The sequence below is a fragment of the Colletotrichum gloeosporioides genome, assembly GCF_011800055.1.
Source record: "Colletotrichum gloeosporioides strain Lc1 chromosome Unknown consensus_51, whole genome shotgun sequence".
Lineage (NCBI taxonomy): Eukaryota > Fungi > Ascomycota > Sordariomycetes > Glomerellales > Glomerellaceae > Colletotrichum > Colletotrichum gloeosporioides.
The window spans coordinates 373,794-401,743 of NW_025544696.1; the positions used below are offsets into that span (position 1 = coordinate 373,794).

The following is a 27,950-nucleotide window of genomic DNA, read 5'->3' on the forward strand; positions in this document are numbered from 1 at the left end:
TGCTAGGGTAATGATCATCGTCTCTCTACTCCACGGTTCTAATGCATTATGCTGGAACAAATGGCAGGTTCTATCGATGCTGTGCCGCAAATATTGATACTGTGCTTCACCTGTCTCTGCTACCTGAGCATCCGGGGCCTCTTGCCAGGCTCGCTCTCAGGCTTTCGACGGGCACCAGGCCGATCTTTCCTGCCCCTGTCTAGTGACAATCGACGATGTTGAGGCAGGAGTCAACTTGTTGGAGCCGGGTGCCAGGAAGGTACTTTGCTTGTGGCTACCTACCTATGCACCAATGTCCAGAGTTCCACATTCGTCACCGTTTACTGACAGCTTCACATCGTGGAACCAACAGTGGACAATTTGTGCGCGCAAACCTCGCTTGGTGCTCCCTATTCCGACACACTTCACCTCATTCGCCTCAAAGGACCTCTGGCAATCCATATCTCATCAATTGGGCCCCCAACCAAGATCTAAATGGACAGTAGCTGCATTGCCTCTTACGTGCCCCGTTCCACAGCACACCGAAAGCAACAAGATCTGCCCACTGCCACGATTCCGTGTCCTCGGGCTCGGAGGCGGTGTCGCCTCGTCCTACGGCGCACACGCACATCAACTCCAACAAGCCAGCTGAAGACATCAACATCGTCAAGCCGACTGATCCTTCGAGAATGCTTCCATGCGGGCTTGACAACAATCACCAACGTGCATTCAGCAACGCCACCATACGCGAGAGCCAAAGCCATTGACGCTAATCAAGGAAAACACACAGTCCAAAGCGGCCGGATCACCAACCTGGAACCAACAACCACTTCCTCAACAACCCTTGCTCGAGTGGAGACGACCAAAGAAATTCAACCTCTCCCAACCCTGTCAACGGTAGCAAACACGCAGCAGAACCATCCGTCTTCATCGTCACCAACAACAAGCGTATCCACCCTTCTTCATGAATCCGTCAAACCATGCAACCCCAATTTGAATTCTACAACTACAGGGGTTGCTTGCAACTTAGCAAAGACACTCGGGAAACACCCTGTCCAGGGGTTCGTCGTCTTCGACCCGGAGTCCCGACTCTAGCAGACATGGCAACCCCAAAGTTGACTCTGTGCTGCTTGACAAACCTGCGGTACACACCTTGAAGAGGACGCATGCCAATCCAACGGCACATTATCTGTCTGTGTCTGGCCTGTGGCACCACACCCCAACACCCTGAAAACCCATACCCAAGGATGCGTCACATGGCCTCCCGATTTCAACAAGAGCAATTTACTTGGCTGGAGAAGGCAAGCAAACAAACAAACAATTCAGCAGCTTTGGCCATCTTGCAAACTGCCACACGCCCCTCGGTGCCCCCGGCAGTACAAGTCCTTCATGCTTTCAACGGTCTGTCACTTCTGAACCGACGCCACCAACGGTCAGGCAGTTCCGACAGTCTGGTTCGTAACATCGTTTGGACACCATACTAGGTGCAAACACGAGAACCAACCCTCGCATCCCCACACTGACAATCATCGTCAGGATTCTTCATCTCTTCATCACCACCGCATCACACCCCTTCGTTAGCCTGCCTGCCCCAGTGTGGTGCCCCTGGAATATTCGACAACAATAGGGCATCCGGTGAAAGCCCATGTTCCTGCGTCGAGGAAACAAGCCACCACACATGGCCCACTCTCATCTCTAGTCTTCTCCTCCGGCCGCCAGTTTGCCCAACACACGCCCTTGCTGACCGAAGAATGCCATGTCAGCTTCCCTCCCCCAACACCAACGCCAACGCCGTGCATCTACAGGCGCTGTCCGCATCATCCAATGCCGACCAAGCCTCGCGGCCTCATCACACAGCCCTGATCTCCCAGAGACCTGTCCTGCTTCACGCCCCGGCACCATCAAGTCCGAACCTGCACCCCAAACCAAGCAATCGCCAACTCATCCCACACACATATCTCTCCCCAAGCCACCCAACGGCCCTCCACCACTATGCTACGGCCGTATGAAGAAGATGCTATTCATATCTGCCCGAACGCCCTGCGCCAGGCGGTCACACAGTAGTACTGCACCGAACTTGCTGATGGGGGAGGGATTCCGCCCAGCATGCAGGGGTCTAGACACGACAGCCGTCAAAAGACAGGTGTTTGCCTCGCCCCGTTCTGCTTTATTCCCTCCTATTCCCCAAATAATCTTCTTTCCAACGTGGCCCCAAACCCCCTGATCCCAGACGTCCTCTCCCAGTTTCAGTGCCCTATTGTCCAAGCCCATGACAATGGGGGGCACAGACGTCGACGACAAAGCAGCCGCATGATGATCTGCTCCCCCAACTCCCATCAAAGCCCCAGTCCCAGCGGGTTCTCTCTTACATTTCAGGAAATCACAAAGGGAAAGTTGTTCAGCTGACCCAAATGATTATCTGTGCACACAAGGACTGGAGGTTCGCTTGGTTCGGTTTCGAGTCTTTCAGTATTGAGCATCTTGAGGCGCTCCCTGTATTCGTCTAAATCTACTATTATCCTACCCTTGTCCGGGGTGGGAAAGATGGATTCTATATACAACCAGGGCAGCAGCAATGGCCAACCCCGTAAGAGACATGTACAGACAGGGCTTCCAACCCGCCCCCAACCTCCTCCGCTTCCTCCGCGGGAAAAGCAAGACCATCGTGAATGCAGAAAAACACACTTCGTATATCATAATCCCTGAGGTTGAACCCTTTTGGGACTTTAGAAAAGGTTATGACCCCTTTGATGATGTTTGAAAGCAGACAACAAGATAAAAAGCCAGACAAGCTGACCACGGCCCTTCCCCCGGGCCTCCCAACGCGCGCCTGGTATCTCGTTTTGCCCATGACACCTGCCTCCCCTTCCAAATGTAGCAACTCCGGTTTTTTTCATTTCATTTCCCACCGTGAATTCCCATGAGTCCCGTCCTCGTCGTCTCGGCATCCCAATAAAAGACAAAAAAGAGAGAGGCAAACCGGGTCTCAGTGGGCGACCTGTAGATATGCCAGCCCACATACCCTTGCGCTCCAGAAAAACGTTGTAACTTGTATCCCTTTCTTCCGGGGAGACAGAGTCGAAGAGAAGATGGAAAGCAAACGCCCCTTGATTCTTCATCATCGTACACGACCACAGTGTTGTTTTTTATTACTTTTTGTGCTTTTGGCATTTCGCTTGCGGGGTAAAAGAAAAGGGAAACGACGGTTCTTTTAGAGATTACACACTAATGACCTGATTTTTGTGTATCCTTTTTTGTGACGTGTTTTGATTGTGTCCCTGGGTGTAAAGTTTTGTGTGAAGCTGTGGAGAAAGGAGAAAAAGGCAAGAATGGAAGGAATCTTGGGATATCTGTCGTAAAAACGCAAGAAGAGAAAAAAAAAAGAAGAAGCAAAATCTCGTGACGGAGGAAGAGAAGAAGTAAGTAGTACGCAGAGAGGAGAAGCTAGAGACGGCTGTTTTGGATGGCTCGCCTGCGCTTCTTGCGTTGCTCTGCGGCGTCGAGCTGGGCTTGTCTCGCTCGACCTGTAGTTCATGTTAGCTTAGATGCTCTGTTTTGTAATTGTAGCCGACGTAAACATACCAACTTTCTCGTACTGCCTCTTGTGCTCCTCCGAGACCCAGGAGTAGGTGATGGCGCGCTCGGGGTGCATGGCGAGCAGGCCGATGGAGTTGTTCATCTTCTTGCCCTGCTCGCGGACGTCGCACTGGAATGTGCGCGGGTTGTCGTCCTCGTCGAAGACGAAGAGGTTGTTCTGGTCCGTGGCGGGAATCTGCTTGTTCTTGCGGTAGTAGACGCCCTGAAGCCCCTGGGGCCCGCGCTTGTGGCCCTTTGCAGCGTCCTCGGGGAAGACGGAGGCGTACTTGGCCTCGACCTCCTTCCAGGAGAGGTGGTGGTCGACGCGGAAGTAGTCGATAAAGTCGACCTGCTGGATGGTGTATTTTACGTTGCAGCGGGAGCCGGTGGGAGAGCGGCGGGGGCGGCGGGAGGGAGAGGAGCCGCCGGTGCGGAGAGTCACGGGGAGGCGGTTCGTGAGGCGGCGACCGACGATGGGGGGCGAGAGGGGGTGGCGGTGGTGCTGGTGCTGGCTTGTCGTTGGGGAGGGGAGGGCGTCTGGGTAGGCCATAGGCGGGATGGGCATGCGGTAGGCGGTTGGGCTGGGGATGTCGATGCGGGATTCTGGAAAGGAGTTGATGGACTCGAGGGAGGTCCTACGGGGACCCGTCAAGGGGGTCATGAAGGTTGCTGAGTTTGGCGGTTGAGGGGGGAATTCCGGGTCCGGGAGGCGGAGGTCGAGTTCGCGGAGGCGTGGGAGGGTGATTTGGGCGTTGGCCGAGGAGGACGAGAAACTGCCGTCTTTGGAGGTGAAGGAGAGCTGAGAGGAGACCGACGGAAGGAGGTCTGGCGATCTTGGTTCAGGCGAGGAGAACTGAGAGTTTGTTGATCTCGTCATATCTGAGACTTGACGCGTGAGCCGTCGGTTCCTGTCATGAGTGAGAGGGCTTTCCCTACCTTCTGACTTTACTGATGAGAAGCTTTGTGTGGGTGAGGGGAGCGTGGGTGACTTGAGATTGAAAGATGCCATGGAGGCAAGTGTGGTTGCGACTTCCACTTCGTGACGCTGACCCGTTGACGAGGGCTGCTGCTTCGGGTCGTAGCGGACATCGACATCCATTCTGTCATCGTAGCCGAAAGAGGAGGAGAGACTGGGGAGGACTCTGGGGACGTCGTCGTTGCGGGCTTGAGTGAGACTGCTTGGCGGAGGCAGCCTATCCATGCCGTGCCGGTGTTCTTGTAAGCCAACAAACATGTTGCCTGATGTTGATGATGATGATCAAGTTGCGTGAGGTGTCGAAGAGGTAGTTGATCCAAAGACGACGAGGTCTGAAGGGCAATGAGGACCTGGCTCCTGCGGAGATCTTATCGATGAAGAATGGTGAAGGAAGTTTGGGGGCGAGATATGTTGATGATCGGGAAAGGAGAGACGAGACGAGTCATCGACAACGGGTCAGACCCTGATTATCAACTTCTACCCGTCCGCGATGGATCTGGGTTGTCTCTAGGTTATACGTCTTCTTTTTCTGTCGTGTCGTCTGGGCCCCTGGTCTTCCCGCTTTCTCTCTCACTCACTTAATCTACGCCTGGGAAAGAAAAAATAAGTAGGGACCCTGGTTCGGCTTGGTTGGTAGTCGGTCGAGTCGACACGACCGGGGGTGTTTGAGTTGAAGACGATGAGCAAGGTTTATGGGCTATTAGCTCTAAGCAAGGGCCTAGGGAGATCGGGCTCCGCCAGGAGGCTTCTTGACAGCGAAAAAGCCGTTTCTTATTTCTTGCGGTGCAGACGCAGCCAAAGGGTAGATCCATGGCATGTATCCTGCACGTCGCCCAATCTGTCGAGTCTCTCTCTGGCTGGCGGCCGAAAGGTGTGTGGTGTGGTGTGCCCCTCCTCCTCCTCCTCCGCCGCCGCCTCCTACTCTCCGAGCCTACCTCGCTCGGGACACGATCCCGGTTCGTCATCTTTGAGCAATTGGGTCTCTGGCCCCCCTCTTCCAATTGTGTAATGCGTGTTCAGTGTCTATCGGTATACCTTTGGAACGCCACCCTCCTGATGAGTGGACGAGCAAGGGTTTTGGAGGCTACGGGGACTATGGAAGGCGGGTAGCAAACAAGGCTCTGACCTGTTTGGGAATGACGAGGATTGGGTGTGAGATGGCAGGCATGCATTGTGAGACGGGGAGGTGTGAGGATCAAAGAAGAGGGAAATGGTCCGCGGGAAGGAACTTGCGGGCGCAGGTGGGGGTTTTGCAGGTTTGCAAGGGAGACTTAATCCGCATGTCGACCTTGGACCAAATAGTCGAGATGACGGTGCATGTCCATACAATAGAGAGGGGGGGATGAGGACCTTTCGGGGGAGCTGCAGTAGGCGGTACTATTAATGAAAAAGGACGGGTAGCGTGTACTGCTGTGTGCACCACCCTCTCCCTACACCAACATGTGTGTGGGCAACCTTGCTACAAGGTGCGTTGCGTCCGCTGTCCTGCCGTTGCGCGCAGCCCGCAGGTTGGTGGTATTCGGGACCTGCTGCACAGTCGATATTCTCCTCCTCCGGGGGCGCTAGTCTTAGATCGAGCTGCGCGTCACAGCTGGGTGCGTGAGAGTTTGAAGGGTAGTACTGGCCCGGGGGGCCAAGTCGCGAGTTCCACTGTCTTTCGGACGTAGTAGAGACGAACAACGGATGATGGGGGTGTTTTTTTCATTTTTTTTTATTTTATTTTTTTGCATTGGATTTTGTTCCATGGCGATTCGGGGCCGCGGGTGTGAAAGGGGGTGTGGATAGCGAAAATGTGCACTTTGGAGCATGTTGTATCCATTGGTTGGTGGGGATGGCGCCAGCCGAAAGAAGTGGTCGAGCAAGCGTCCAGTGTGTGAAATGTGTGATGAGAAGCAGAGCAACTGTAAAAGTGACAGTGACAGTGACAGTCGTTGGAGAGCAGAAAGACAGAACCGCAGACACAAGCTGCAAGCATATCATCTGTTCATAGTGCGGCGCGCTGTGCTTTGCTTTGCCTTGTGCGACCTCCAGCCTCATCAGCAGTTGGACCAACATAATCTTGTCATTGGCTCTTGTTGGGGCCTCCCAAGCCTGACCTGCGACTCGAAGATGAGGGTCATAATCGGTTGGAGTATTGTCCCGGATTTCTGGAAGCGAGTGCTAGTAGCAGACATGGCCCTGGCTCTGCCTCCAGCATGCTCTGCACAAAATGACAAAATGCGGCTGGCGATTTTGCTTGCCTTGGGGCCGCCTATTGTTGTTATTGTCGTTGCCGTTTCATTCGGTCCATACCGTGTCCTCCATCCAACCCGTACAATACGATGACATCCGTTTGAATCCCACACACACACACACACACACACTCACTCACTCCCATGTGTTTGCAGCGTGGCCTGCTACCGGTGTCGAGAGTCGGTGTGATTCTGCATCGCGCTGCGGAATGGAACGCCAATTCTATTCGGCCACCTGCCCTTCGCTTTCCTCTCTCCTCCTTCCTCGGATCTCTCTCCACACACCCATTCGCCGAAGTCACTCACGACGACGACCAAGCCTGCAAAGCTGCAATCTCGCAGGCGAATCCCCCTTCGTAATAACTCAGGTTTCTGTCTGAGATGCATTTCTGATTTGAGAGCGATAATCACACTACCACATCGGTCCCGCTGACGGAGGGATCGATGAATGGCGGCCGATGGAAAGCACCACGCGGTAGTCGTCGACTGCAGCCGCCTTACCGCCGCCCGTCAAGGGTCTGGGAACACGGTTTGTGGGGCCGCCGTCCAGTCTGGCCTCGAGCTCGTCCGTTCGATTCTTGCGGGGACCGCCCGACGAGGGTGGGCAAGGCGCACACGGCAAGCTGCTGCTGAAGTTCCCAGGTTCCTTCCACCTCTTCAACACCCAGTTTTGGCAGCGTTGGCAAGGTTGGGTACGCTTAGGTCAACCATGACCAGGGGGGGAGGGGTGTCCCTTGGCTGACTTTGTTGTAGCGTAATTTGCGCAAGGTCGCCATGAGCGCATCTGGATCTTCATCATGATTCGAGACGCTGGAATAAGAAAGCGTCGCCGCCACAGATTTCGATGGCCAGATGGGCGGCGGATGGCGGAACACGTCTTGCTGGGGGTCCCGACCCGGACTCCCCACACCACACAAGAAGCATACATACGGATAGCATGTAACGGTCTTCTTGTGGTACAGTGCAGTGCATCCAAACCTGTCCACATTCGCCCGTCCTGTGCGCCTGCGTCTGCGAACCTGTTGCCGGCCGGCTCACCGTCTGGCCAACGGACCCCAGATTTTCTTATTCCACTCCCAGAAGGTACCCTTTGTCTCGTCTGGACTCTTCACTAGGCTCATCCCAAGCGCGCTGTCAAATTCAGGGATCATCCTCCCTTTTGTCAAAGCCACGCGACGATGGCTGGGCGAGTGCGAGGTGCAGGAGCGTTCGCCATGATGTCTTCTTTTCTTTTTCTACTTCTTCGCCCGTCTCCTTTCCTTTACCGCTCTGACGACGGAGCGGTAATAAAATCGCTTTAGAGTCCGAGTTACCGTATCGAACCCTGGTCATCGCTCGGTCCTGGTTGGACCACCTTGAATAGCTTCTGGTGCGTTGATTCTGCAAACTCGAGCGGCGTGCTCTTTGCTAAACCTCACAACCTTGGCTTCGCAGCGAATCGCTCGACGCAATACTTGCATTTTGCAGCAGTTCTTTGTGTCGCCCGTTGCCAATCAGCCCTGAAACTCGGGTTGCTTGTTGATTGTTCGGGAAACTTTGTGCGACCCCGCGTGTCGAATGCCATAATGCATATCAATTTCTGGAACCGGCAGCGACGTTGACAACGGAACGCAAGCCACGAGGTCGCGCAATCGTGCCTGACTATGCTCTTAGGCCACGTCTGAATGGTAGCCTTTGAAGGCCGCTTTCGGTCTCCTTCGTGACCGCCTCAACTTGGGTTGCCGAATGTTGGCATCTGCAGATGCTCGTGCTAGACCAGCGGTTGCGTTGTTGTCAATAATGCCACCCAAAAGGCTTCGCCCTGCGTTTGTGTGGCTACCCGTCGTTCTTTTTCTGCGTTTCCTTTTGGAACCTATCTGCAACTCTCTTCAAGCCAATACCCGTCGTCAAAATCCGAAACAGACAAGCTCCCGGCCGGCTTGTCGATATGATCTACAGAAGCATGACGCCCGATTAAGAAATCGTCTGTAGCGAGCCATGTACTCTGCTTCCGCCATCGGCTTGTACTTTGAGGCTGGAGTGAGGTTGGCAGAGGCCAGACACGCCCCTCCACCATCGCCTACTCTGCAGTAGACCTAAGGATGTACTTTCCTTTCCCTGCGAGAGGCACATGCGTTTCAAGCAAGTATACCATCCCCGGTTGTACACATGTCAGGACAGACGCTTCGAGGCCTGGTCCATGGCAACAGTATCTCTTGAGAAGATCGGTGAGCGCGAATCCGGCCCTCCTCCTACCTCTTGCGTCGTGCTGCCTACGGCCACCGCTCTTTTGACATAACTGAGGTGATCATGAGCTCCCAAGTTCCCCAAGAACTGCATCTTGGCAGGAAGATGGTGTTGCGTGGTATGAAGCTGAAGTGACCACTGGCGACACGCCCCGTGTACTCGCCATCTCAACAGGAACGCTCGTCGTTGAGCAGCTGAGTCAAATAGTGTCAACCTTCACCGCTAGGGAGAGATAGACGAGACACACCCGAGGATGATGCCTGGGGTCTCGGCAAAGACACCTAGCAAGCTAGTCGGAAGACGCATCCGGGAGCGATCGGACCCCATGCTGCCGCCGCTCAAGCTTCCAAGCGGACGGAATATCACATATCGAGCTGTAGTTGAATCTGAGCCAGGTACAATAATCTTGTTAGTCAATGTCGTTGTGCCGGCCCCTGATGAGGGCATTTTCAACTGGTCGTGCCACAGTGGACGGGATTTGTTGGGTGGAGACGTATGACGGCGGCACGGTCGTGCCAAGCGGGCCTTCTTCAGCGCAGCGTCACACCAGATCTGCCTCTCATTCTGCTGTTGCGGGCTCTATCCTGTGTGCGGATCCCCTGGGGCTCCAGGAGGGGCCCACGGAATCGCGAGGCTGAGAACAGGCGGGTAAGAGCGGATGTCTGCTGTTGAGCTGCGTGATGATAAGGAATCAGCCGATCGAGGATTCGCCAGTGAGCACCGCGAAGACCTTCTCGGTGGCCCAAGGTATCAAGCGATCGAGCCACCTAGGCAGACAACGCAGTGAGTGGGAGCGGCGAGACGCCAGGTACAAGCACGTCAGTCGGCTTGCATGTGCTCATGACACAGGATAGACATTGGGCGCCAATGGCTGTTTTCTGATACGAGAAGTTTTCTTCAGCTGAAGCCGCCAATCTTGGCCGAGCATGATGGTCAGTAAAGGCTCGCCGTGAAGCGAGGGTTTTCGCGAGCAGTTCGTACGATAGGCAGCATTCAAAGGCGAAGCGGCAAAAGAGCGTTGAAGTTGGACTTTGGGAGCGTTGAAATGGTGTGGCAGCTGTGAGATGAAAGTGACAGGGGTCATTTTGTCATGGATTCGGGGCTAGCCGCTGCGCTGACTGGCTCGCAGATTTGATGCTACCCAGTCCGTGCCAAAGACATGCAGATGATGCATCCCGCAGCAGCTAGGCAAGTCTATCCGGCATTAGCTGCCATCGTGTATCGGCCGCAAGGCGGGTGGTGCGGATCGGTCTCTGGTCAGGTCGCAGAAACCAGGACCTGTCGCAGCCTCGACCCTTTTTGCGACCCGTGAGGAGACCAATTCCTCGCCTCTGGAAAAAAGAAAATGCAAATGACGAAGCCCACCATCAATAAACCTGTTCCTAGAGGCGATGATGACCTGCAGCTCCTCTGTGGGGAGAGGCCTTGTCGGGTCTCACTTTTCCTTCCACCACCACGCCGAGCGCGACGCCAGCGTCCACCTCCGATGACTTCTCGGCCGCGGAAAAGGACTCGTCGCCCGAGAATCTCCTGTAGATCGACGAGTCGTCAGCGTTTGACAGAGCACAGACTTAGCATAGTCCCCTAGGCGAGGGGCCCGGGGCCAAAAAGAAAGGGATGGGCCTTCTGACTCCGAGGGACCCAGTCAGCGGTGGGCACTGGACAGCAACATGGGCTAGGATGAGCCCAAGGTCCCTCATTGGCAGAAACACGACAGGAGGCGGGAAAATCCATCTTACCATCCCCTCTCTTCGCCTCCGCTCAAGAAGCTGCAATCGCTGTTGAGTTCGCATACCCACCCTCCTCCAACTCCCCGACCATTTCTCCAAGAAGTGGTTTCTGCTGGGGCACCAGCATCAGAACCAGGACCAGGACCTGTTGGTTGTCAATTGAAAAGACCCATTGCCTGATGATGACGTAGGGATTCGAATCCTACCATCGGTTTCTGACGCTCGTTCCGAAGAAGACGGTGATTTTCTCCGGTACATGCTCAACCCACAGGTGAAGGCTCGGAAGTCTTCCGCATCAATGTTCTCGGGCATATTTCCGGTAAGCACCCGACCAAGCGCAATGATTGAGGCTGCGTGTGAACACAGGACGACGGCGCGCTTGCCCTCGGCATCGCATTGTTCAATAATGGCTTGAACGGCGGCGGCGACGCGGTCGTGCAGTTGAGCGATGGTCTCGCCCTTGCGGGCGGGAAACACGCGGCTCTGATACGCTGCATCGAGGTGACGGAACATGGGCTTCAACACATCCGGCGAGGCCGGCGTTGGGTGGTCAAACGGGGCGGCTCCATACCATTCGCAGAGACCATGCTCGGGGCGAATAACGGTGGCATCGCTCTTAGCGCCAACGTCTTGTTGGGCGCCTTGGTTGATTTCGTCCTCCTTGAGGGAGACAAAGGGCGTGATGGTTTGCAGACAGCGGTAGTAGGGGCTTGAGTAGACGGCATCGATTGGAGGCTCGACGGTCAGGAGGTGGGCGCCGAGTTCCTTGGCCTGGTCGACGCCGTGTGCCGTCAGGGCCGGATCCGAGGGGATTCCTGTGGGCGATGGGATGGAGGCCGTGTAATTGCCCGTTGATGGGTCGACGAGCCAATTGGATCGGAACTGGTGAAGGCCAAGGCTTATTGTCAGAGATGATTCCGGTCAAAACCAACAAGGCCAACTTCCAACGTCTGCACACGCACACCCGCACCACCTCGGGACAAGATCGTCGAGTTCGAGAACCGGATGGGGCTAGGGGCTTCGGGCGTCGTGGGTTCAAAGCTCCTAGCGAGGGGGGGCTGAAGAATCTGTTGTCCCCAAGGAGGGAACTTGACCTTGCACAGCATCCGCAACCACATTGGCATCCTCGTCCCTCATTGGGACTTGTGAGGGCCAGGGCGGAGTCGCAGGTGAATGAAGAGGGGATGGGGACAGGGACGGGACCGGAGACGGAAATCGAACCGGATACGACAGAAAAGAGATGATAGGTAGGTAGCAGGCAAGCTGGAAAAGGGAAGCGAGACTTACTCCATGGCGAGTGATGTAAATTACTTCGAGTGACATAATGGGCGGCTGCGTCGCAGACTGCACTGAGTGAGGTGAGGTGAGGTAAGATGAGGTGTGTTAATTCCGGCAGGCAGGACGGATGCAGTAAGGTAAATCGACGGGTAAGGTAGGAATGGGGTCCCTTTTCTCGTGATTGTCGTGCGCGTGTGTGGTGTTGGTTGCCAGATGAAACTGGAAAGCGCAGGGTATCGAGGTGACTGGACTGGATGACTGGGTATCCGTAGGTGTCCAACAGCAGACAAGGCAAGGCAGGCAGGCGTGAAGAGATGTGAATCACCGCAGATAAATTTGCGGGAAGGATCCCTGTGACGGCTGCTTGAAGAATTGAAGTCAGAAGAAGGTGGGAGGAGCCCGGACCAGTTCCCCGAATGAAGATGGCCGGGACTGGACCGGGAAGGGAAGGGAAGCCACTGGGCTTTTGCCTAGGTAGGTCGTTGCACAACGAATAGTCGCCAACAACCTCGGCTGACAGCAGCCCGCGCTCCACGCCGTTGACGTTCTGCACCGTCCATCTCAGTCTGCACAGGGCACCCTCAGCACAGTGAGTGACAAGGCCGATACCTGCCCTGGTGCCCATCGCTCCCCCGGGGAAGAACCACCCTGCGCACCGAGTTGCGCCAAGTGGGTCCCCTTCCTTCAGCGCCTCGTGGGAGGGCCGCCTGTCATACACATGACTGCCCGAAACCCAACCGGACTGGCCACAGTCAACATGCAAGCCGCATCTCGGGTTGGCAAGCTGGCAACCAGCGCATTCACCGGAAACCTCTAAACGGATGGCCCAGCGTCCCATTGCACCACCGGTCAAGATCCCCGCAACCTGGGATACATCCCTAGTGCGAGTGACCGATCACCAGAATGTGATAGCCCACCCTTCCGTACCTTACCTGCCAACCTGCCTCCCACTCCGTCCCTGACTGACGCCTCGCCTGGCCTTGTCTACCTTACCTACCTCAGGTCGGGTACCTTAGGTTGTCTGTCGCCTGTCACATCACTCTTCAGCCTGCCCTGCTTGCTTCCCGCTGCTTGGGCTTGCTTGCTTGCTTGCTCCTGCTTGATGGCCACTTCAGGCTTCAGGCTTCTAGCCTCTGCACATGAGTATAAATAAAGAAGAAAAAGGTACTTGGCAGGTACAAACGTGTGAAGCACACCCAAGAACAGGGGTTGCAAATCTCCGCGACACCCTCTCCGCGCCGGGGAACTGTGACTCTGCAGCAGCGTATACATAATCATGTCATAAGTATTCCCATCAAAACACAGTAAAATCAAGACGGGCTCATCCAGAACATTGGCCAGAACATGGGCAGATAAGCCCGCCCGCCTTCGCCTCGCCTTCGACGGTGGTCCACGTCAAACAGCTGCCAAACACGAACCGAACCCGACGAGCCCCCTCACTTCCGTCATCATTAGACGCAGCTCGCTCATGCGCGTCTCCAGCCTTTCCCCACGCAAACGTGCCTCGTTCTGGACTCCTCCCGCCGTCATTAATGATACGAAAGCTCCGGGTTGGCTCGAAAGTTGCATCGGCAGCGACACTCGGGCACAGGGCACTCGACGTGTCTCGTGAACCACTGTCTGGCGTGGTCCAGGTGAAGCACATGCTCGCACTTGAGGCAGAACGTCGGGAAGTTGGCCGCCATCCAACTCTCCGGCTCGCCGTTGAGCTCCGGCCGGTCAGATCTCGGAACGCCAACCACCTCCAGGCACACGACGCATCGCGGGAGGTGACGCCCGCAGTTGGGACAGCTGATTCCCGCATTGATGCTCGTCGCCATGAGCGGGTTCCGCGAGTCGGGTGCTCCGGGAGGTGGTCCCGCGCCAGGCCCCCCTTGCCCTGCGAGAGTCGTCTCCGCGTCACAGTAGACGCACCGAAGCGCAATCTGCCGTGACGGCGGCTTGATTGTCGGACGTCCCCCACGTTTGCTCTTCTTTGTGCTTTCAACCTCGAATTTGGTTCGTTGCAGGAATGCCTTGTGACGCTGGAGGTATGCTCTGTATGCATTGCGCCACGCCAGGCACCGGTAGTCGTCAATGTATCGCGGCGCGCATATTGACATGACCAGCGTGGCCGTCTGGAAGTCGTTGAACTTCTGGACGTACTTGGCGAAGATATCCACCAGCCGGTCCGTGATACCCGTGAGAACGATCCCTTCGACGTCTCCGGTATCCACTGCCATCGAAACTTGTTCATGCAGCCATTTGGTGAGTTGTTCGTCGTCAAAGTTCCTGACGGCCACGTATGCGCGGTCCGATAGAGGCAGCGACTTTTGATTCGCAATGGCAAACCAGTCCCCTGTAGCAATCAGCGACGAGATTGCCCTGAGGTACGGATCCGTCTTTGACGCAACGGCTTCGTCAAAGTCCAGCTGTTCTTTGCTGAGCTTGTTATTGCTCCTCCCGATGAGCTGCAGCGCGAGCGACACGAAGAGAAGTTCTGGATGCGTCACACTGGCCGTCTTCAGTATTCGAATCGCCTCTTGGGTTTCCCCTTTGAAGAGAGCTCGAGCCGCCGCCATGGTGTGAGCCGTCGTGGGATAGTCCTCGCCGGGGTCGTGCGTAGCCCCCCTCGCCTCGTGTGCTGCATTATCTCCCCATCCGCAAATATCCAAGCATAACTGCCTGTGAAATGGCTTCTTGGTTTGAGTACCCTCGTATTTTGGTAGTTTTCGTCTCTTGCAGATGCTGCCAATCGTCTTCTCCCAAAGCGTTGTCTCGGGCATCGGCGATGCCTCAGGTAACCTCGATGATGGCTTCTGGCCTACTCGTCGTCAGTGACAGCGTCTTCACCCACTGCTGTAGATAACCCACCTAGATCATTACACCAAATTGTACATACACCCATGTAACTCAAGTCCAAAGGGGATAGCTTCATGCCCCCGTCCTGGGCAGCATCCTCCGCGTCTGGTCATCGTTAGCTTTGAAGCAACAGAGGGACGTAACAACTTGCCTGCAATCCAATCCCACAGGTATCGCAGCCAGGGGTCATCGGCAACCACTGCCCGGTTGACATTGCAGTCAAATAAGTACTTCTCCTTTGCGCGCAAAAGCATGACATGGTCTAGGAGACACTGCGACTCCGTAGATAGGTTTTGGGCTTTGAGGGTCAGAGAAAGTAGCGACTCATGCATGTGGCGGCAAGACACAGGCCCGTCGTAATGGAGAGACAGCTGAGCCAGGGAGCTTATCGACTCTTCCAGATTCGAGCACTCCGCCCCGTTCATTTCCAACTCTTTCGCCCTCTCTTTCAAATCAGAGCGCAACGCGCGCATCCTTTCCGCCACAGTCTTGGACTTGTCAAGAGCAGACGGGGACCGTTCATTGCTTCCTGTTAGCCTACTGTTGAGGTCTGCCGCGGAGAATCTGGCCTGTAGCGTCTTGTCGACAATAGTCTGGACATCGACTTTATCTGGTCCAAAAATAGCTATATCTGAAAGGGCCTCTTCGACGAATAATGGACCTAGCATATCCGAGGATTGTGATGGCTCAAACTCCATGATGTTGTGATATGGGCTGCTCTCTGTACCACGTTAGTGGGAAGTTTCCCGTGCGATTAGGAAACGTACCCTCGAGACCGCGATGAGGCGGCTGCCATGGCGTTAGCTTATACAAGTAGTCGGACGTATACGATGGTTGCTCAAGAATCTCAAACGTTCCGTTGGCGCGCAAGACAACCAATCGAGGTTGTAGTACAGCCGAGTCCAGAGTGACCCAATCGAATGAGACGATCCGGTCGTTCTTCTTCCCGCTATCACCATACTGGACATCCATGTCGTAAGACTTGTGGACCTCCAAAAGCTCCGGGCTTCCCTCGAGAGACATGTCGGGAGGTGTGAGCTCCTTGTTTGTCTTCAAGACCTTCAACTGCCCAGTGCGCGACAACACAGCCAAAAGACCGCGGTGGTCTCTACAGTAGCGCAAAGAGCGAACGATCGAGTGCTTGCTTTCGCTCAGTGATGGGTCATCGTCGGAGTCGACGACCCTGTCAAGCCTGAGGGCACCACCCCACGGAAGCTCGTCCTCATCCACTGCTCCAAGATAAGAGTGCGAAGCAACTGGGCGGGATGTTGCCCGACGGTCCCAGATCATGATGCCTGGCTGATCCAGCGCTGACGAAGCAAAGTAGTTTTGGTCAGCGTAGTCGATCGCCAAGTTGTTGTTGCATTTGGTTTGAAACGTGACGACACCAATGTTCGGTTCTATAGACGATATTAGCAATGACCTGGGTCATGTGGGATTCCACAACTCACCTCGCAGATCGTGGATACGTAGTCCTTGAGCCTTTATACCAACGACCAACGTCTTTGGGTTGTCCTCGAAGAACTTGACACTTGACACAGATACACTAGGCTCCAACCTGTACGCAGGATCCGTGAAAGAGTGCATATCCTTGGAGAATCCCTTGGCAGACTTGTCCATCGACGACAAGCGGTTGACGTCCCATATGTGTAGGCACTGATCCATGCGCACACGATCCAAACCGACCGCAAGCAGACCCTCGGTGTTAAACGCGACCGCCTGGCACGTTCTTGTCATCTTAAGGCCCAGCTCGATATAGGCGTTCGAGTTGTCGTCCATCCTCAGCAGGTTCACCACACCCGTCTGAGTTCCCACGGCCAGCAGGCCTGGAACCGTGGGAGACCAGTCATACGTGGTCAGGGTCGGGAAGTCATCGTGCTTTGATAGCCGTTCATAGTCGAACTTGCTCCGCTGTGCAAGGCCGTTGGGCTCGTACAGCTGGACAACGCGGTGCTGTAGGTTGATGTGGATGAAGCTATCGTAGCCGGGGATTTGCGACCATTTGATGAGCCCAGGCTCCGGGCGGTCCATGTCGACCACGCGAGCCCGAACCTCGCGGCGCGCCTGTCGCGGTGCTTTGCGTCTGTCTTCACTCCAACCCAGCCACCGATGTGTATCCCCACGACCCACAATGCAGTTGATGGACTATGAGGTGGGATGGGATATCGTGGGTGAGAACGATGATTGTCGTCGCTGACGTGCTCTTATGATTTTGGAGGAATTCTTTAAATGCTGCAAACTATTATGGTTGGAGATACGATGTTCAATTCCTTCTGTCGCAAAGTTGAAGGCGCTGTGAGTGTGTCTATCTGAACTTACTGAGCTTGGGCTACAGCTTCATTGAGCAGTTGTGATTGGGACCTGTCATTGGTCCGAGCGGCTCAACTTCCGCGCTAGTCCCAAACGGTGCTGATAAGAAGTTCGGGGTGGGGTCGGCAACCTCCAGTCTTCGATAACGATCCAAATTTTTGAACCAGAGACTGACTGCCCCGAAGCCATCACCGCGCATTCTTCCATCCCAGTCAAAGTCACGCGCAACAGCCTACCCACGCCTTCGCAACAACAACCATGGGCACGAAACGCTCACACTCCGAAGTCTCGGACGTCGCAATGGACGACGCTCCCCGCGACGGTTCCCCAGTCTCAGACCACAACGACGGAGAGCACGACTCGAAACGCTCCAGAACCGGCCCCGGCGCCACCAAGAAGAAGCACAAGGCCAAGGAGGGCACGCCGGCATGGAACAGAACGCGCGCACGCACAATCAGGAGACTGCTGCAAAGCGGCAAGGAGCTGCCCGCTACGGTGCGGAATGACCTGGAGCAGGAGCTGGAGGCGCTGTCCGAGAAGGTGGATGAGCGCGACTTCAAGAAGAAGAGGAGCAACATGATTCAAAAGTACCACATGGTCAGATTTTTCGGTACGTCTCTTTCTTTCCGCGTCGGGTTGTTGAGCAAGCTTTTGACTCATGTTGTGATCAGAGCGGAAAAAGGCAGAACGGCTCCTCAAGCAACTCCGCAAGAAAATCGCCCAGTCGACCGACGCAGACGAAAAGAAGCGTTTCGAGGCCGAAGCCCACGTAGCCGAAGTGGACGTCGCCTACGCCCGCTTCTTCCCCCTGATGGAGCGGTACGAGAGTTTATACCCGAACAAGGACAAGGGCCAAGATACCCCCAAAGACGACGAGGCGAAGGAGGAGAAAACGAACGACAAGTCCTTCAAGCAGCCCAAGGCCCTCCGCGCCCTGCACGCCGAGCGCCCCAAGATGTGGGCAACGATTGAAAAGGTCCTCCCCGAGGGCGAAGCAGCGCTGTACAGGTTACGCGACCGCAAGTCGCCGACGGATACCGGAGCTGCGCCAAAGAAGCATGCGAAGAAGAACTTCTCAGCGGCCAACAAGACGAAGCCCAGTTTCCCTGCAGAGAATCATCACCACCACCATAAGGATCGCGCAGTAAACTGGAAGGACGGCGGCAAGGCGAGGAAGTGGCAGGCTCCTGCACAGCAAGAAGAGGAGGAAGATGACGGCACGGGCTTCTTCGAGTAAATCAGGGAAATGGTCATGGTGTTGAGCGTTTATGGTCGTCATTTGTATACCCCCTAAAAGTGTACTGCATAGTATGGGATAGCGGTAAACACAGCCAAAATAGTGCATCTATCATCTGCAGCATCCGTTGGTCGCAGGGCCATGCTTGCCCACTACGGACGCAGCCAATCGACTGAGAATCGTTCAACATCAACCTGTTGCCGATCCTCTTTCATCCCAACTTCAATGAACTCTAAATAACACGAGTACCGTCGTAGATGTGAACAACGCGAAACCTTCTCCCGTGACGACGAATGACTATGCAATGATTACTCTTGACTTCTGCATATCCAGCGACCGCAGGCGGGTGCAATAAGCAGTCGCAAGGTGTATGTGGCCCTGCCGGCCTCCAGCAGGAATCCCCGAACCTCTGCCACACAGCAAGAGCACGCCAGACATCTCACGGAACCGCCCCCCACCCAATTCACATCTCCTTTCCACCGCAACAACCCTCTCACCTCTGCTGGCAAACAAATCATAAAGAAGCGGCGCACCTCCCGTCCCTCTGCGTACAACCTCTAGGATCCCGTTTCCAGCGATAGTCCAGGCCCAGCGCCTATGCCGTCGGCATAGCACCAACCCCTCCCTGGCCACCAATCTGCCCCTCACTCATCAACATCCCACAATGTCAAACTCAACAGCAACCACGACGCCGCCCCGCGTGGACTGGGCAGCCCTCAAATCCTGGATCGCCCAGAAGGAGGCCTTCGAGTCGCAACACGGCCAGCCGGCCCCTCTCTCAGACGAAGAAGCAAACGCCATAGCAGTCATCCTCCGGCCCCCGCCGCGTGCGGAACCAACCCTCGGCGGCCAGAACTGGATCGGCGCGCTCAACCGTATGTCGTCCCCCCTCGCAAACATCTCCGTTGAACTCACCAAACAACGCAGACTGGCTTCAATGCCGCTCCCAGAAGGCGACATTCTCAGATGAAGCCCGCCAGGACCCGCGCCTTGGTAAGGCCCCCGAGCTCCGCTGGGCCTGCTTCGTCTCCTTCGACGCCACGAACGACAAGTTCCCCCGTCCAGGCCACGGCGTAGACCCGGCCACGCCCAACGCCAAGAGCCCAGACTTTACGCGCAAGCAGGACGCGAAACAGTTCGCGGCAAAGTGCGCCTGCGAGTGGCTCATCAACAACGGCCAGATGCTCCCCAGCGGCGAGCTGCCCAAGTTTCCCGCACCGTTCGGACCGGCCGCCGCCCCTCGGACGTCTCTTCCACCCGCTCCCGCCGTCCTTCACGTCCCCGCGCCGGCCACCGCGCCGGCCACCACGTCCGTCCCGGCAAAGAGGGCCCCGTCGAGTTCACCCCCGATATCCATCACGGACATTCCGCGAGTGAAGCAGGAGCCTCTCCCGTCGCGATCCTCCCCATCACCAAACCCGAACAAGTCACCCGCTCCAAAACCAAAAACAGCAAAGACGCCCCGTACCACATCCCCTCCCAAGCCGTCCTCCCCCACGGCCGCCGCCGCTGTGAAATCCAACCCGAGCTCCGCTTCGTCCTCTGCGCCCGGCACGCCCGCCGGTGCGCCCATATCCGAACTCCCCCTGACGAAGCAGGTGGAGAAGCTCGCCTCGCGCCTCAACCTCCCGGTCCCCCGCTACGTTCTGACGGAAGACCCCGAGCTGGGCGATTTCTGGCACGGCAGGGCTGAGTTTGACAACAACCCGCTCATCCCCGAAGACCTGGGCTCCGTGAGCAATGTGTATACCAAGAGGGCCGCAAGGGAGAAGATGGCGCAGGGGATTCTGGAGTGGATGCTGGCCAAGCAAGATCAGAGGGAGCGTAAGAGAAAGGCTATGCTTGGGGAGTAGGTTGAGGAGCTCACGCTAAGGGAGGAGAAGTTTTTATATACTCTAGGAGTTTATCAGGATGTCACAACGAGTTGAATCACCTATTATCAAGGAGCAACATGCCTCAAACACAACGATGATATGCCATGAGTGAGATGACTGCCGTCAATGTCTTGTCATTGTAGAGTGAGCCCTCACAGTCTAGCACATCTTTCATCTTCTCATAACCCATTCGTCATCACCAACCGCATCACGACCTCCCTCCCCGTCCCCTCCCACCCCGTCCGCCCCTACCCCCCTTCCCAGGCGGCGCCCTCATCTTCAACCCCTCAGGCAGCCCCGCAACCCTCTCCCCATCCCTCCACAACGTCCCAACAACCGCCTCATCCCTTCCCCTAACCTCCTTAAACAACCTGCACGGCACAAAACCCTCCTCGTCCCCCTCCGTCAACACGACCCCGTTCTCGCTCACCCACCACTTCATCCCCTCCGCCAGCGCCGCCTCCACGTCCACATACACAAGCACCTCCGCGTCCCTCCGCATCCCGGACACCACCCCCTTCTCATCCGTCGGCAGGCCCGTCGCGAAGTGCACATGGTTCCGCCCCATCCGCCGCAGCCCGCCCGACTCCTCAATCTGCCGCCAGAACGCAAAGTACGTCCCGTGCACGACCACCTCGGGCACGTTCCCGCTCTCCGCCGTGATGGGCGTCAGCAGCGCCGCCGAGTCGAGCTTGATGCTGTGCCCCTGGTTCGCGCGGATGAGCCAGTGCGCCGGGTCCGTCGAGCCCTCGTCCAGAGCCGGGTTCGTCGCCTCGTTCGGCTTGAGCGCGAAGCGCTGCTTGTCCGACGTCGAGACCGCCGCCTTGATGTCCTCGAACGTGACCTTTAATGACTTGACGGGCCCGTACGCGAGCTTCATGCACCCTGCGTCAGCGTCTCCCTGAATTTCCCTCTGCCTCCGTCAAAATGCACTCACCACCTTGTCCAAGGGAGCCCAGCCGCCCTCCTCGAGCTTGATCCCCGCGTTCTCCGCCTGGTGCCGCAGGAGCTTCGAAAGAGCCTTGGAGACGAGGACCTCTCTGCTCTGTCCGCCGCCGCCGCCGCCGCCGCCGCCGCCGCCGCCGCCGCCTCCTCCACGGCCGCCCCTACGTCCTCCCCTACGGCCCTGCTGCGCCCTGTCTTCGACCGCGGCCGCGGCCGTCTCGTCGAATTCGTCAGCCATGTTTCCAAACCCTTGCCTTGGTGTCGCGGTTGCTAGTTTCGATGTAATTCGTCGGTGAGTGTGAGCGGGCGCAAACGTTCTTGTCGTCTCCCGCTGCCGCCTCGTTTGGGTTGCGAAATTCTGAAAAAAGAAAACTCGACGCGCTACTGTGGTACGTCTCAATGATAGCGAATCGGTCTTCTTAAGAAAACTCGAGACCAAACTTCTCATGGAGATTTACGCAGATATAATGCAAGTCCGGGGTGTAACGTTGAGATGAAGTCGGGAGAGGAGGGGTGCGGTTCAGAGGCCCGCTGAAAAAACTCATCGGGCAGTGACTGACACTGGCTCAACCCTCCTGCCTGGCTCACCTCAAGCCTCACCCGTCGCCGGTGACTCAAGCCTGTCAAACGACAACCAACCAACGCGAGTTCGGAGAAAAAAAAAAGCTAATTATTCGTTATCCCTTCGTCGCACGGATCCAAGTTGGGATCTTGGAATCTAGAGACAAAGCGCATCTGACATGTACCTCTCACAATGCAACTGACAGCGGCTCGTCGCGGTTAACGGAACTCAATTGACACGCATTTCCGGAAGTGTCACGAAGCAACACTGCTGGAAGAATAACAAGACATACATTAACTTTTAGCTTCTACCCCTTCCCAAAACACCTGACTCAGAATGATATCAACGTCTGCCTAGGTCAAAACGCCAGCCAGAGTCACAAATCAAGAGACTGTTTTTGACCAATGCCGGAGCATGGAGGCTCCCATCCATAACGTTTTGTTTCCCGTATGGGTTGCTCGATATACAAATGCTCCGACCTTCCCAAGGAGTCGGCAAGTCCAACAACAATCAACCGGCCGTCTGTCGTGGTTGTCATACAAGTACAAAGTGACGATCGCCGAGCCCATGCGGTATAACCTATGCCAAACAAGACTGACGCCAGCTCAAAACAAAAAGATCTAATGGTACATTCATCCATCCATGTGGGTGTCATTCGTCAAGCGTTATCGATAGCTGCCCGCCTGAGCAGCAGTCGATGTATTCGTAATCGTGCTGTTGCGGTTGGTTCTGCGGTTGATGCTGCTTGCCCTGTTCAACAAGGACGTGTGGCTGAGCGAAAAATGACGCGGTTGCGGGATAGTCGGCTGTGCACGCTCTTCAGGCTTCTCAGCTGAGCTAGGGATTTCCCGCTCTGGAGTTCTCTCCAGATAGCGACGTGTGGCGAGAGATGGCGTAGAGGGTGCGACCAGGCGGGAGGTGATGGCGGATGCGCCAAATCGCCGGCGGGGGAGAGCGGAGGAGGCAGGCGACGACACTTCGTTTGCTGCCGTGTTGGGGTGGTAGGTGTGGGATACGGATCGGCCGGGTGTTTGGAGTTCGGTGTTTGCCCGCGACGGGGCGCGGAAGCGCGGCGATTCATCGTCGTCATGGTTCTCGCCAATCGTTCCTCGGCGTGTACGGAGAAGGGACGTCTGGCGGCCGCTTTCCTGGCGAGGTTCTTGGCGGACAAGCGCACGCGAGTCCTCGGGCTCTTCGGTGCCGGCGCGTCTCGTCCTCAGCAGCAGCGAAGACCGTCGTCCATCTTCGGGTTCCTCTGACGCGCCCCGACGAGCTCGGCCAATGAACAAGGACGATTTGCGGTGCGCGGTTTTCTCTCCCGGCGTGGAGGGGATAGTGCCAGGTGGCAGGGCAAACCTTGGGCTCTGAAGAGCGCTGGTGTTGAGCATTGTGTTGCGTCTTTCCTCGTACTTGGACAAAGCCCGGGGACTGGTGATAACCGCACTGGGTTTCGGCAAGGTCTGCTGCTCTGGTACGGTTGAACGTTGTTGGGCAGTCGCTCCTGACGCCGCAGAAGATCCTGTCCCCCCCGTGAACGATTTATCAATAGTTGGTGTAGATGGAGTCGTCGTCTCCTTGGGTGTCGGTACCGTCAGCTGGAGTGTCTTTTCACGCGCGCTTTCCTCGCTCAAGGCCAGGACGAGCTCCGTCAAACTCCGGCAGATACTATCCGCCTTGCGTCGCAGTTGGCGATCCGTCAAGTTAGTACCCACGCCGATCGTGCTTGCTCCACTGGAAATAGGTCCAGGCTGGCCTGCCGTACCCATCATATTGGCGAGCGCGAGTGCTTCAGTGGCAGCCGTTTCGAGCGCTCGTGCTACCTCATCACTGAGGAATGGCTTCGACTTGTTAACAGCTGAGAGCAAAATCGGCTGGTGAGCCTCGCGCTGCGATGATGTAATGCTAATGGCGTCCGACTTGGGGTGATTGCTGCCGGACGTTCTCTTGGGCGACGTAGACATCGTGGTGTTGGTAGCGGTGGGGGGTCGCTCGTCGGAAGCACGCGACATCGCGGCACCTGATGTCTTTGGCAACTTGCCTGTCAATTCCAACCGGTGAATTCGCGACTTGAGATCGTCCAGCTCATCCCATACTGTCGAAGGTGCGGTCGTAGATGCAGTCGCCGTCGATTCGGTTCCCTCCACTCCGTTGGCAGCTTCTTGCTGTTGGGTTTCCGTACGCGGTGTCTCCATCTTCGGCACTAATGGCGATGAGTTGTACGTGCGTGCCTGGCCGAAAGACAAGTTAGACTGCCTGTATGCGGAACTACGAGCGGCATATCCTGCGTTGCTGTCGGTCAAGGAAGGCCGCCTGCGCGCGTATTGCGAGGGCGAGTACGGTGATGATTCCGGTGTGTCCACGCCCTGGAAGGTGAATGAGCGAGGTGTGTTGGCGGCGGAGACGGTTGAGCGCGTGGCAGAGTGGAAGGTCTTGGAGCGACCCAAGTCCTCGGCCGGGTGCACTGATGAGGGGCGGTCTCGAGTCAATCCGGGACGGTACGCCAGCGCGCGAGCCATGGGTTCTGCGGCGCTCTCGTCTTCTGACTGCTGTCGTGCGCGCTTCTTTGATGTCTCTTGCTGGTCAGAGAGACGACGGCTGATTTGAGGCGGGGAGGTTGGGTGATAAGACAATGGGACGGCTGCCGAGAGTGGGCGGCGATGGGAGAATCTAGTGACACGGGCCTGTTTGTCATTGTCAGTCAGGTCACGGTTGTCCATGGTAAAACTCTATGCTCGCACGCAGAACGCCACGGCGAGCGTCGCCGGAACCTGAGTGAAATGAAGTCGCGCTAACGACGGTGACTAGGCGATTCAGATGGGGTAGGCTTTGGCAAAGCGGGCGAAGGCAGCGAGGGCGGGATGATCAACCAAAAATATGGAGAGACGGGTTGATAACACGGCGAACAGACATGTCCATCAGAGGGCACGGGCGTCCGACTGGCGCTAAAGGGAATCCCGAAACAACAACGCAGACATGGAGACGACTAAAACTTACTATGGCACTTGACTCTTCGGCTGGCGCAACATCACCCGAGCCGCGACGTGTTGGCTCCTGTCTCGCGATTTTCATAAAGACGTCACCGGTCGTGTCGTCGGCATCGGCCTGGCTGGCTGAGTGCGGTGGTGTCATTCTGCGGAAGTCATCGTCGATTCTGCCCTCGAGGGCGCGCAAAGTTCGGTCGCGTTGGTTCGAGTCGGCGAATTCGTCGCCAAAGTCGAAGGAGCGCATGGTGGAGGTGCTGCTGTCGAGTCCCAGACTTCGACGAGACCCTGATGATCGAAAGGAGCGGATGGGAGCGACGCGAACGGAGGTGGTGGAAGCACTGTTGGAGGGAGCTTTGAAGGAGACGGGTGGTCGCGACGTTACGGATTGGCGTCGCTCATCTGTCGGGCTCGTTTGCTGCAACGTTTTGGGGAGCAGCAATTCGCGCTGGCCGTGGGACCTGTCCTTTGTTTGTCCGTCGGCTGGAGAAAGCACCTCGTCGCTTGCGTCGGAGGGATGCGGGTGATGGGTGTCTAATGGCGATATCGCGGTATCGATAACATTTGACTCGCGAGATCGAGAAGTAACCGTCCTGCGGATGTGCAACCTAGTAGGGCCAGAAGTCTTTGACTCTGCGACGCCGACGTTTGAAGCCTGGACGATGACGGGACCGTCGGGAAACGATGCAGGGCGCCGAGGGGAGATGGCTGGGGATGCGGGAGTGGAATGCGAGGCGGTCTGGAATGTTGATGCTCGCAATCGCGGACTCAATTTTGGTGGCGGTTCGGGCAGCTCGTCGATGGGGCTCGAAATTCTAGGTGAAAGTTGGCGATAAGAAGGGCGGCGATCGTGGACGAGTCGCAGTGAGGTCGGACGGGTGTTTTGGCGAGGGCTGGTGGTGGTGTCGGGCGAGTTGTGGTTGAGGTGTGGCTGCTCTGACGTTGTTGTTACGGTTGTCGGGTTTGTGGTGGTGGTGGTCGTTGCGGCTGCGGTTGTGGTTGGGTTGGCGCTGGCAGTGTCAATGGCAGTGGCAGCAGTGAGGCCGATGCCAATGTCAGTTACGGTAGCAGTGTCAGTAACCGTGGCAGTGGCGGAGTGGTTTTCGTCGGTAGCCGATTTAGGCGATACAGGCGAGGGCGGGATGTGCTGCAGTAGTGAGGGGAGCACCAGGCGTGGGGATTGGTTCTTGAAATCGGCGAATCGAAAGGCCGGCAGCTTGGAGGAATTGTGGCTCTGGCGATGCGCGTGGTAGGGCAGGTTGATGTTGGGGTTGGGCGACTCGGCCGGGGAGTTTGTCGTGTCTGAAAGAGAATGGAAGACAATGCTCTGCGAAGACAGCGAGGAAGAAGGAGACGCGGACGCGGACGCGCATGCGGATGCTGAAGCAGAAGAAGACAATGTGGGATTCAATGTCGGGGCCTGGCCCGCAGCTTCGAAACCAGCCGTAGCCATGTTCGCGTCGCTGGGAGTCCGCTTTCGTTCGCTTCTGGGTGCTGCTGCTGCGCGTCTTACCAGGGCTTGTGTTTTTTTTTTTTCTTCCCTTCCTGGTCGTCTCTTCTGTGTGGTGTGCTTTGCTTTGCTGGGTGTGCTGGCAAGGTGCTGGGTTGCCGGGTGCTGTGCTGGGGGTGACCCTTTTCGCTGTCTGTCTCTGACCAACCCCAGTTCACCACTGTCGAGGCCTGTAGAAGTGGACGGGAATCCACCCGGCGAAAGCTAGGTCAATTTCTGGCTCGACGGTCGCTGTGTGGTGCGTGCGTTTGCGCCTGTTCCGTCCCGTCGCTGATAACACTGTTATCGTTATTATTTTTCCCAGCCAGGGTTGTTGCTTTTTTTTTTTTTCTTAATCCTGGGATGAGGTGCTGTCGATTTATGATTCGGGCTGTCGTTTCTTTTGTTTCCGCGAGAAAGTCGAGAACTGAGTCTCCCGAATCTCGCAACGGTCTCGCTCGGATCCTTTCCTGTTGCAGGTCTCCCGTTTCCTCTCCTGAGTGCTGCAAAGTCCACGACTGTTGTGAGTCGATGCTTTCGTTAATTAGGAATTAGCAATTGTGTGACACACGGTTCGTCCGTCTGGGTTGTCCATAGAGAGAGTCGCCGGCAAGTCTGTATGTGCGTATGTGACCGTTCGTCTGGTCCGAGGAAGGGGATTCGCTGGCCGTCCTGTATGTTCGGGTGAGGCGTATGTGTGTGCGGCAGCGTGGTGTTGGTTTGTGCGTGGGTGTTAAGTATTAGTGACACAAGGTCTTTGGTAGTAATCGTGGCTGCAGGTCGGCGGGATGCGGACGTATAAGAAGTCGTGGGAGGTCGAATCGAAGAATTCCAAGGAGGGGACGAGGACGCCGGCGCTCTAGGTGTAAAGTGTACGGTGGTTGCGAGAGAGAGAGAGATGGAAGTAATGGAGGAGGAGAACGAGTGGGAGGGAATGGAAGAGGCAGAGAGCGTGCGGGAGCGTTTGATTAGTATTAGAAATGAGAAGGAGTGTGTCGTCAACAAATGCGGGAGAGAGCGAGGGGGGCGCGAGCAACAGAAGACTTCCTCGTCGGGTGAGGTGTGTGTCTGATCTGAAGTGCCTCAAAAGGTAAAGTCTGGTCCAACCAGTCGATCGGATCCAGCTTAAAGAAAAGAGAGTCGCAGTCGACTTGGGGCAAGACAAGACGGCACTGGACGGGAAGGGGCAGGATGGGACAGAGCTAAAAAGTAAATGCAAAAGCAAAAGACGAAAGTATCCATGGATGGTGGAGGATGGGATTCGCGAGCGAGTGTGTGGTGTGTCCTCAGGACCTCAGGTCTTTCTTCGGGACCTCAGGACTCGGGACTCAGGAGTCAGTCAGTCAGGATTTGCACTCGTCGGCCACCGCAATTGCCTTTCCTTCCATGCCTGTTGGGAAGAAACGGAGCTCTTTCTCTCGTTGCTGCCGGATACTGGAGCTCTGCTGGAGCTTCCATGCTTCCCGCATGTCATGACAAGCCTTGCTTAGGTACTAGGTAGTAAGTAGGGCAGCTTGGGCCCTTTTTCAGACATGTCTTTCTCATCACCACTTACACCCGATGGATGCTTCCCATCACCACCATCGTCTGACGACACTCCCCTCCCCTCATCTCAAACAGTTCGTGGCTCTGCTTCTACCTTCCACACGAGACCTCTCGCACTGCGTGCATGTATCCGCAAGGACACCATCACCATCCCAGTTCTCGTCTCCTCT

General features: G+C 56.3%; 7 protein-coding genes across 7 annotated transcripts; 2 read left to right on the forward strand and 5 right to left on the reverse strand.

The window, feature by feature from the left end:
* Positions 1-3,423: 3,423 nt before the first annotated feature.
* Positions 3,424-4,789, reverse strand: GCG54_00007911 (uncharacterized protein; the record flags this gene model as incomplete). Its single annotated transcript, XM_045407886.1, has 2 exons — positions 3,424-3,503; positions 3,562-4,789. The coding sequence occupies 2 exons, from the start codon at positions 4,787-4,789 to the stop codon at positions 3,424-3,426; spliced, it is 1,308 nt and encodes a 435-aa protein (XP_045263275.1).
* Positions 4,790-10,370: 5,581 nt separating this feature from the next.
* GCG54_00007912 (uncharacterized protein) lies at positions 10,371-12,041 on the reverse strand (the record flags this gene model as incomplete). Its single annotated transcript, XM_045407887.1, has 5 exons — positions 10,371-10,518; positions 10,728-10,863; positions 10,925-11,600; positions 11,651-11,812; positions 12,006-12,041. 5 exons carry the CDS (start codon positions 12,039-12,041, stop codon positions 10,371-10,373), a joined length of 1,158 nt encoding a protein of 385 aa, XP_045263276.1.
* A 1,484-nt stretch (positions 12,042-13,525) lies between these two features.
* GCG54_00007913 (SEH-associated protein 4) lies at positions 13,526-16,868 on the reverse strand (the record flags this gene model as incomplete). The annotated part of the gene is given in 5 exon segments (XM_045407888.1): positions 13,526-14,799; positions 14,977-15,366; positions 15,379-15,558; positions 15,605-16,237; positions 16,289-16,868. The coding sequence occupies 5 exon segments, from the start codon at positions 16,866-16,868 to the stop codon at positions 13,526-13,528; spliced, it is 3,057 nt and encodes a 1,018-aa protein (XP_045263277.1).
* Positions 16,869-17,405: 537 nt separating this feature from the next.
* On the forward strand, positions 17,406-18,384 carry GCG54_00007914 (rRNA-processing protein efg1; the record flags this gene model as incomplete). Its single annotated transcript, XM_045407889.1, has 2 exons — positions 17,406-17,757; positions 17,819-18,384. The coding sequence occupies 2 exons, from the start codon at positions 17,406-17,408 to the stop codon at positions 18,382-18,384; spliced, it is 918 nt and encodes a 305-aa protein (XP_045263278.1).
* A 664-nt stretch (positions 18,385-19,048) lies between these two features.
* GCG54_00007915 (uncharacterized protein) lies at positions 19,049-20,237 on the forward strand (the record flags this gene model as incomplete). Its single annotated transcript, XM_045407890.1, has 2 exons — positions 19,049-19,259; positions 19,312-20,237. 2 exons carry the CDS (start codon positions 19,049-19,051, stop codon positions 20,235-20,237), a joined length of 1,137 nt encoding a protein of 378 aa, XP_045263279.1.
* A 229-nt stretch (positions 20,238-20,466) lies between these two features.
* Positions 20,467-21,441, reverse strand: GCG54_00007916 (tRNA 2'-phosphotransferase 1; the record flags this gene model as incomplete). The annotated part of the gene is made up of 2 exons (XM_045407891.1): positions 20,467-21,171; positions 21,196-21,441. The coding sequence occupies 2 exons, from the start codon at positions 21,439-21,441 to the stop codon at positions 20,467-20,469; spliced, it is 951 nt and encodes a 316-aa protein (XP_045263280.1).
* Positions 21,442-22,430: 989 nt separating this feature from the next.
* Positions 22,431-26,199, reverse strand: GCG54_00007917 (uncharacterized protein; the record flags this gene model as incomplete). The annotated part of the gene is made up of 3 exons (XM_045407892.1): positions 22,431-24,446; positions 24,504-24,533; positions 24,760-26,199. 3 exons carry the CDS (start codon positions 26,197-26,199, stop codon positions 22,431-22,433), a joined length of 3,486 nt encoding a protein of 1,161 aa, XP_045263281.1.
* Positions 26,200-27,950: the final 1,751 nt, after the last annotated feature.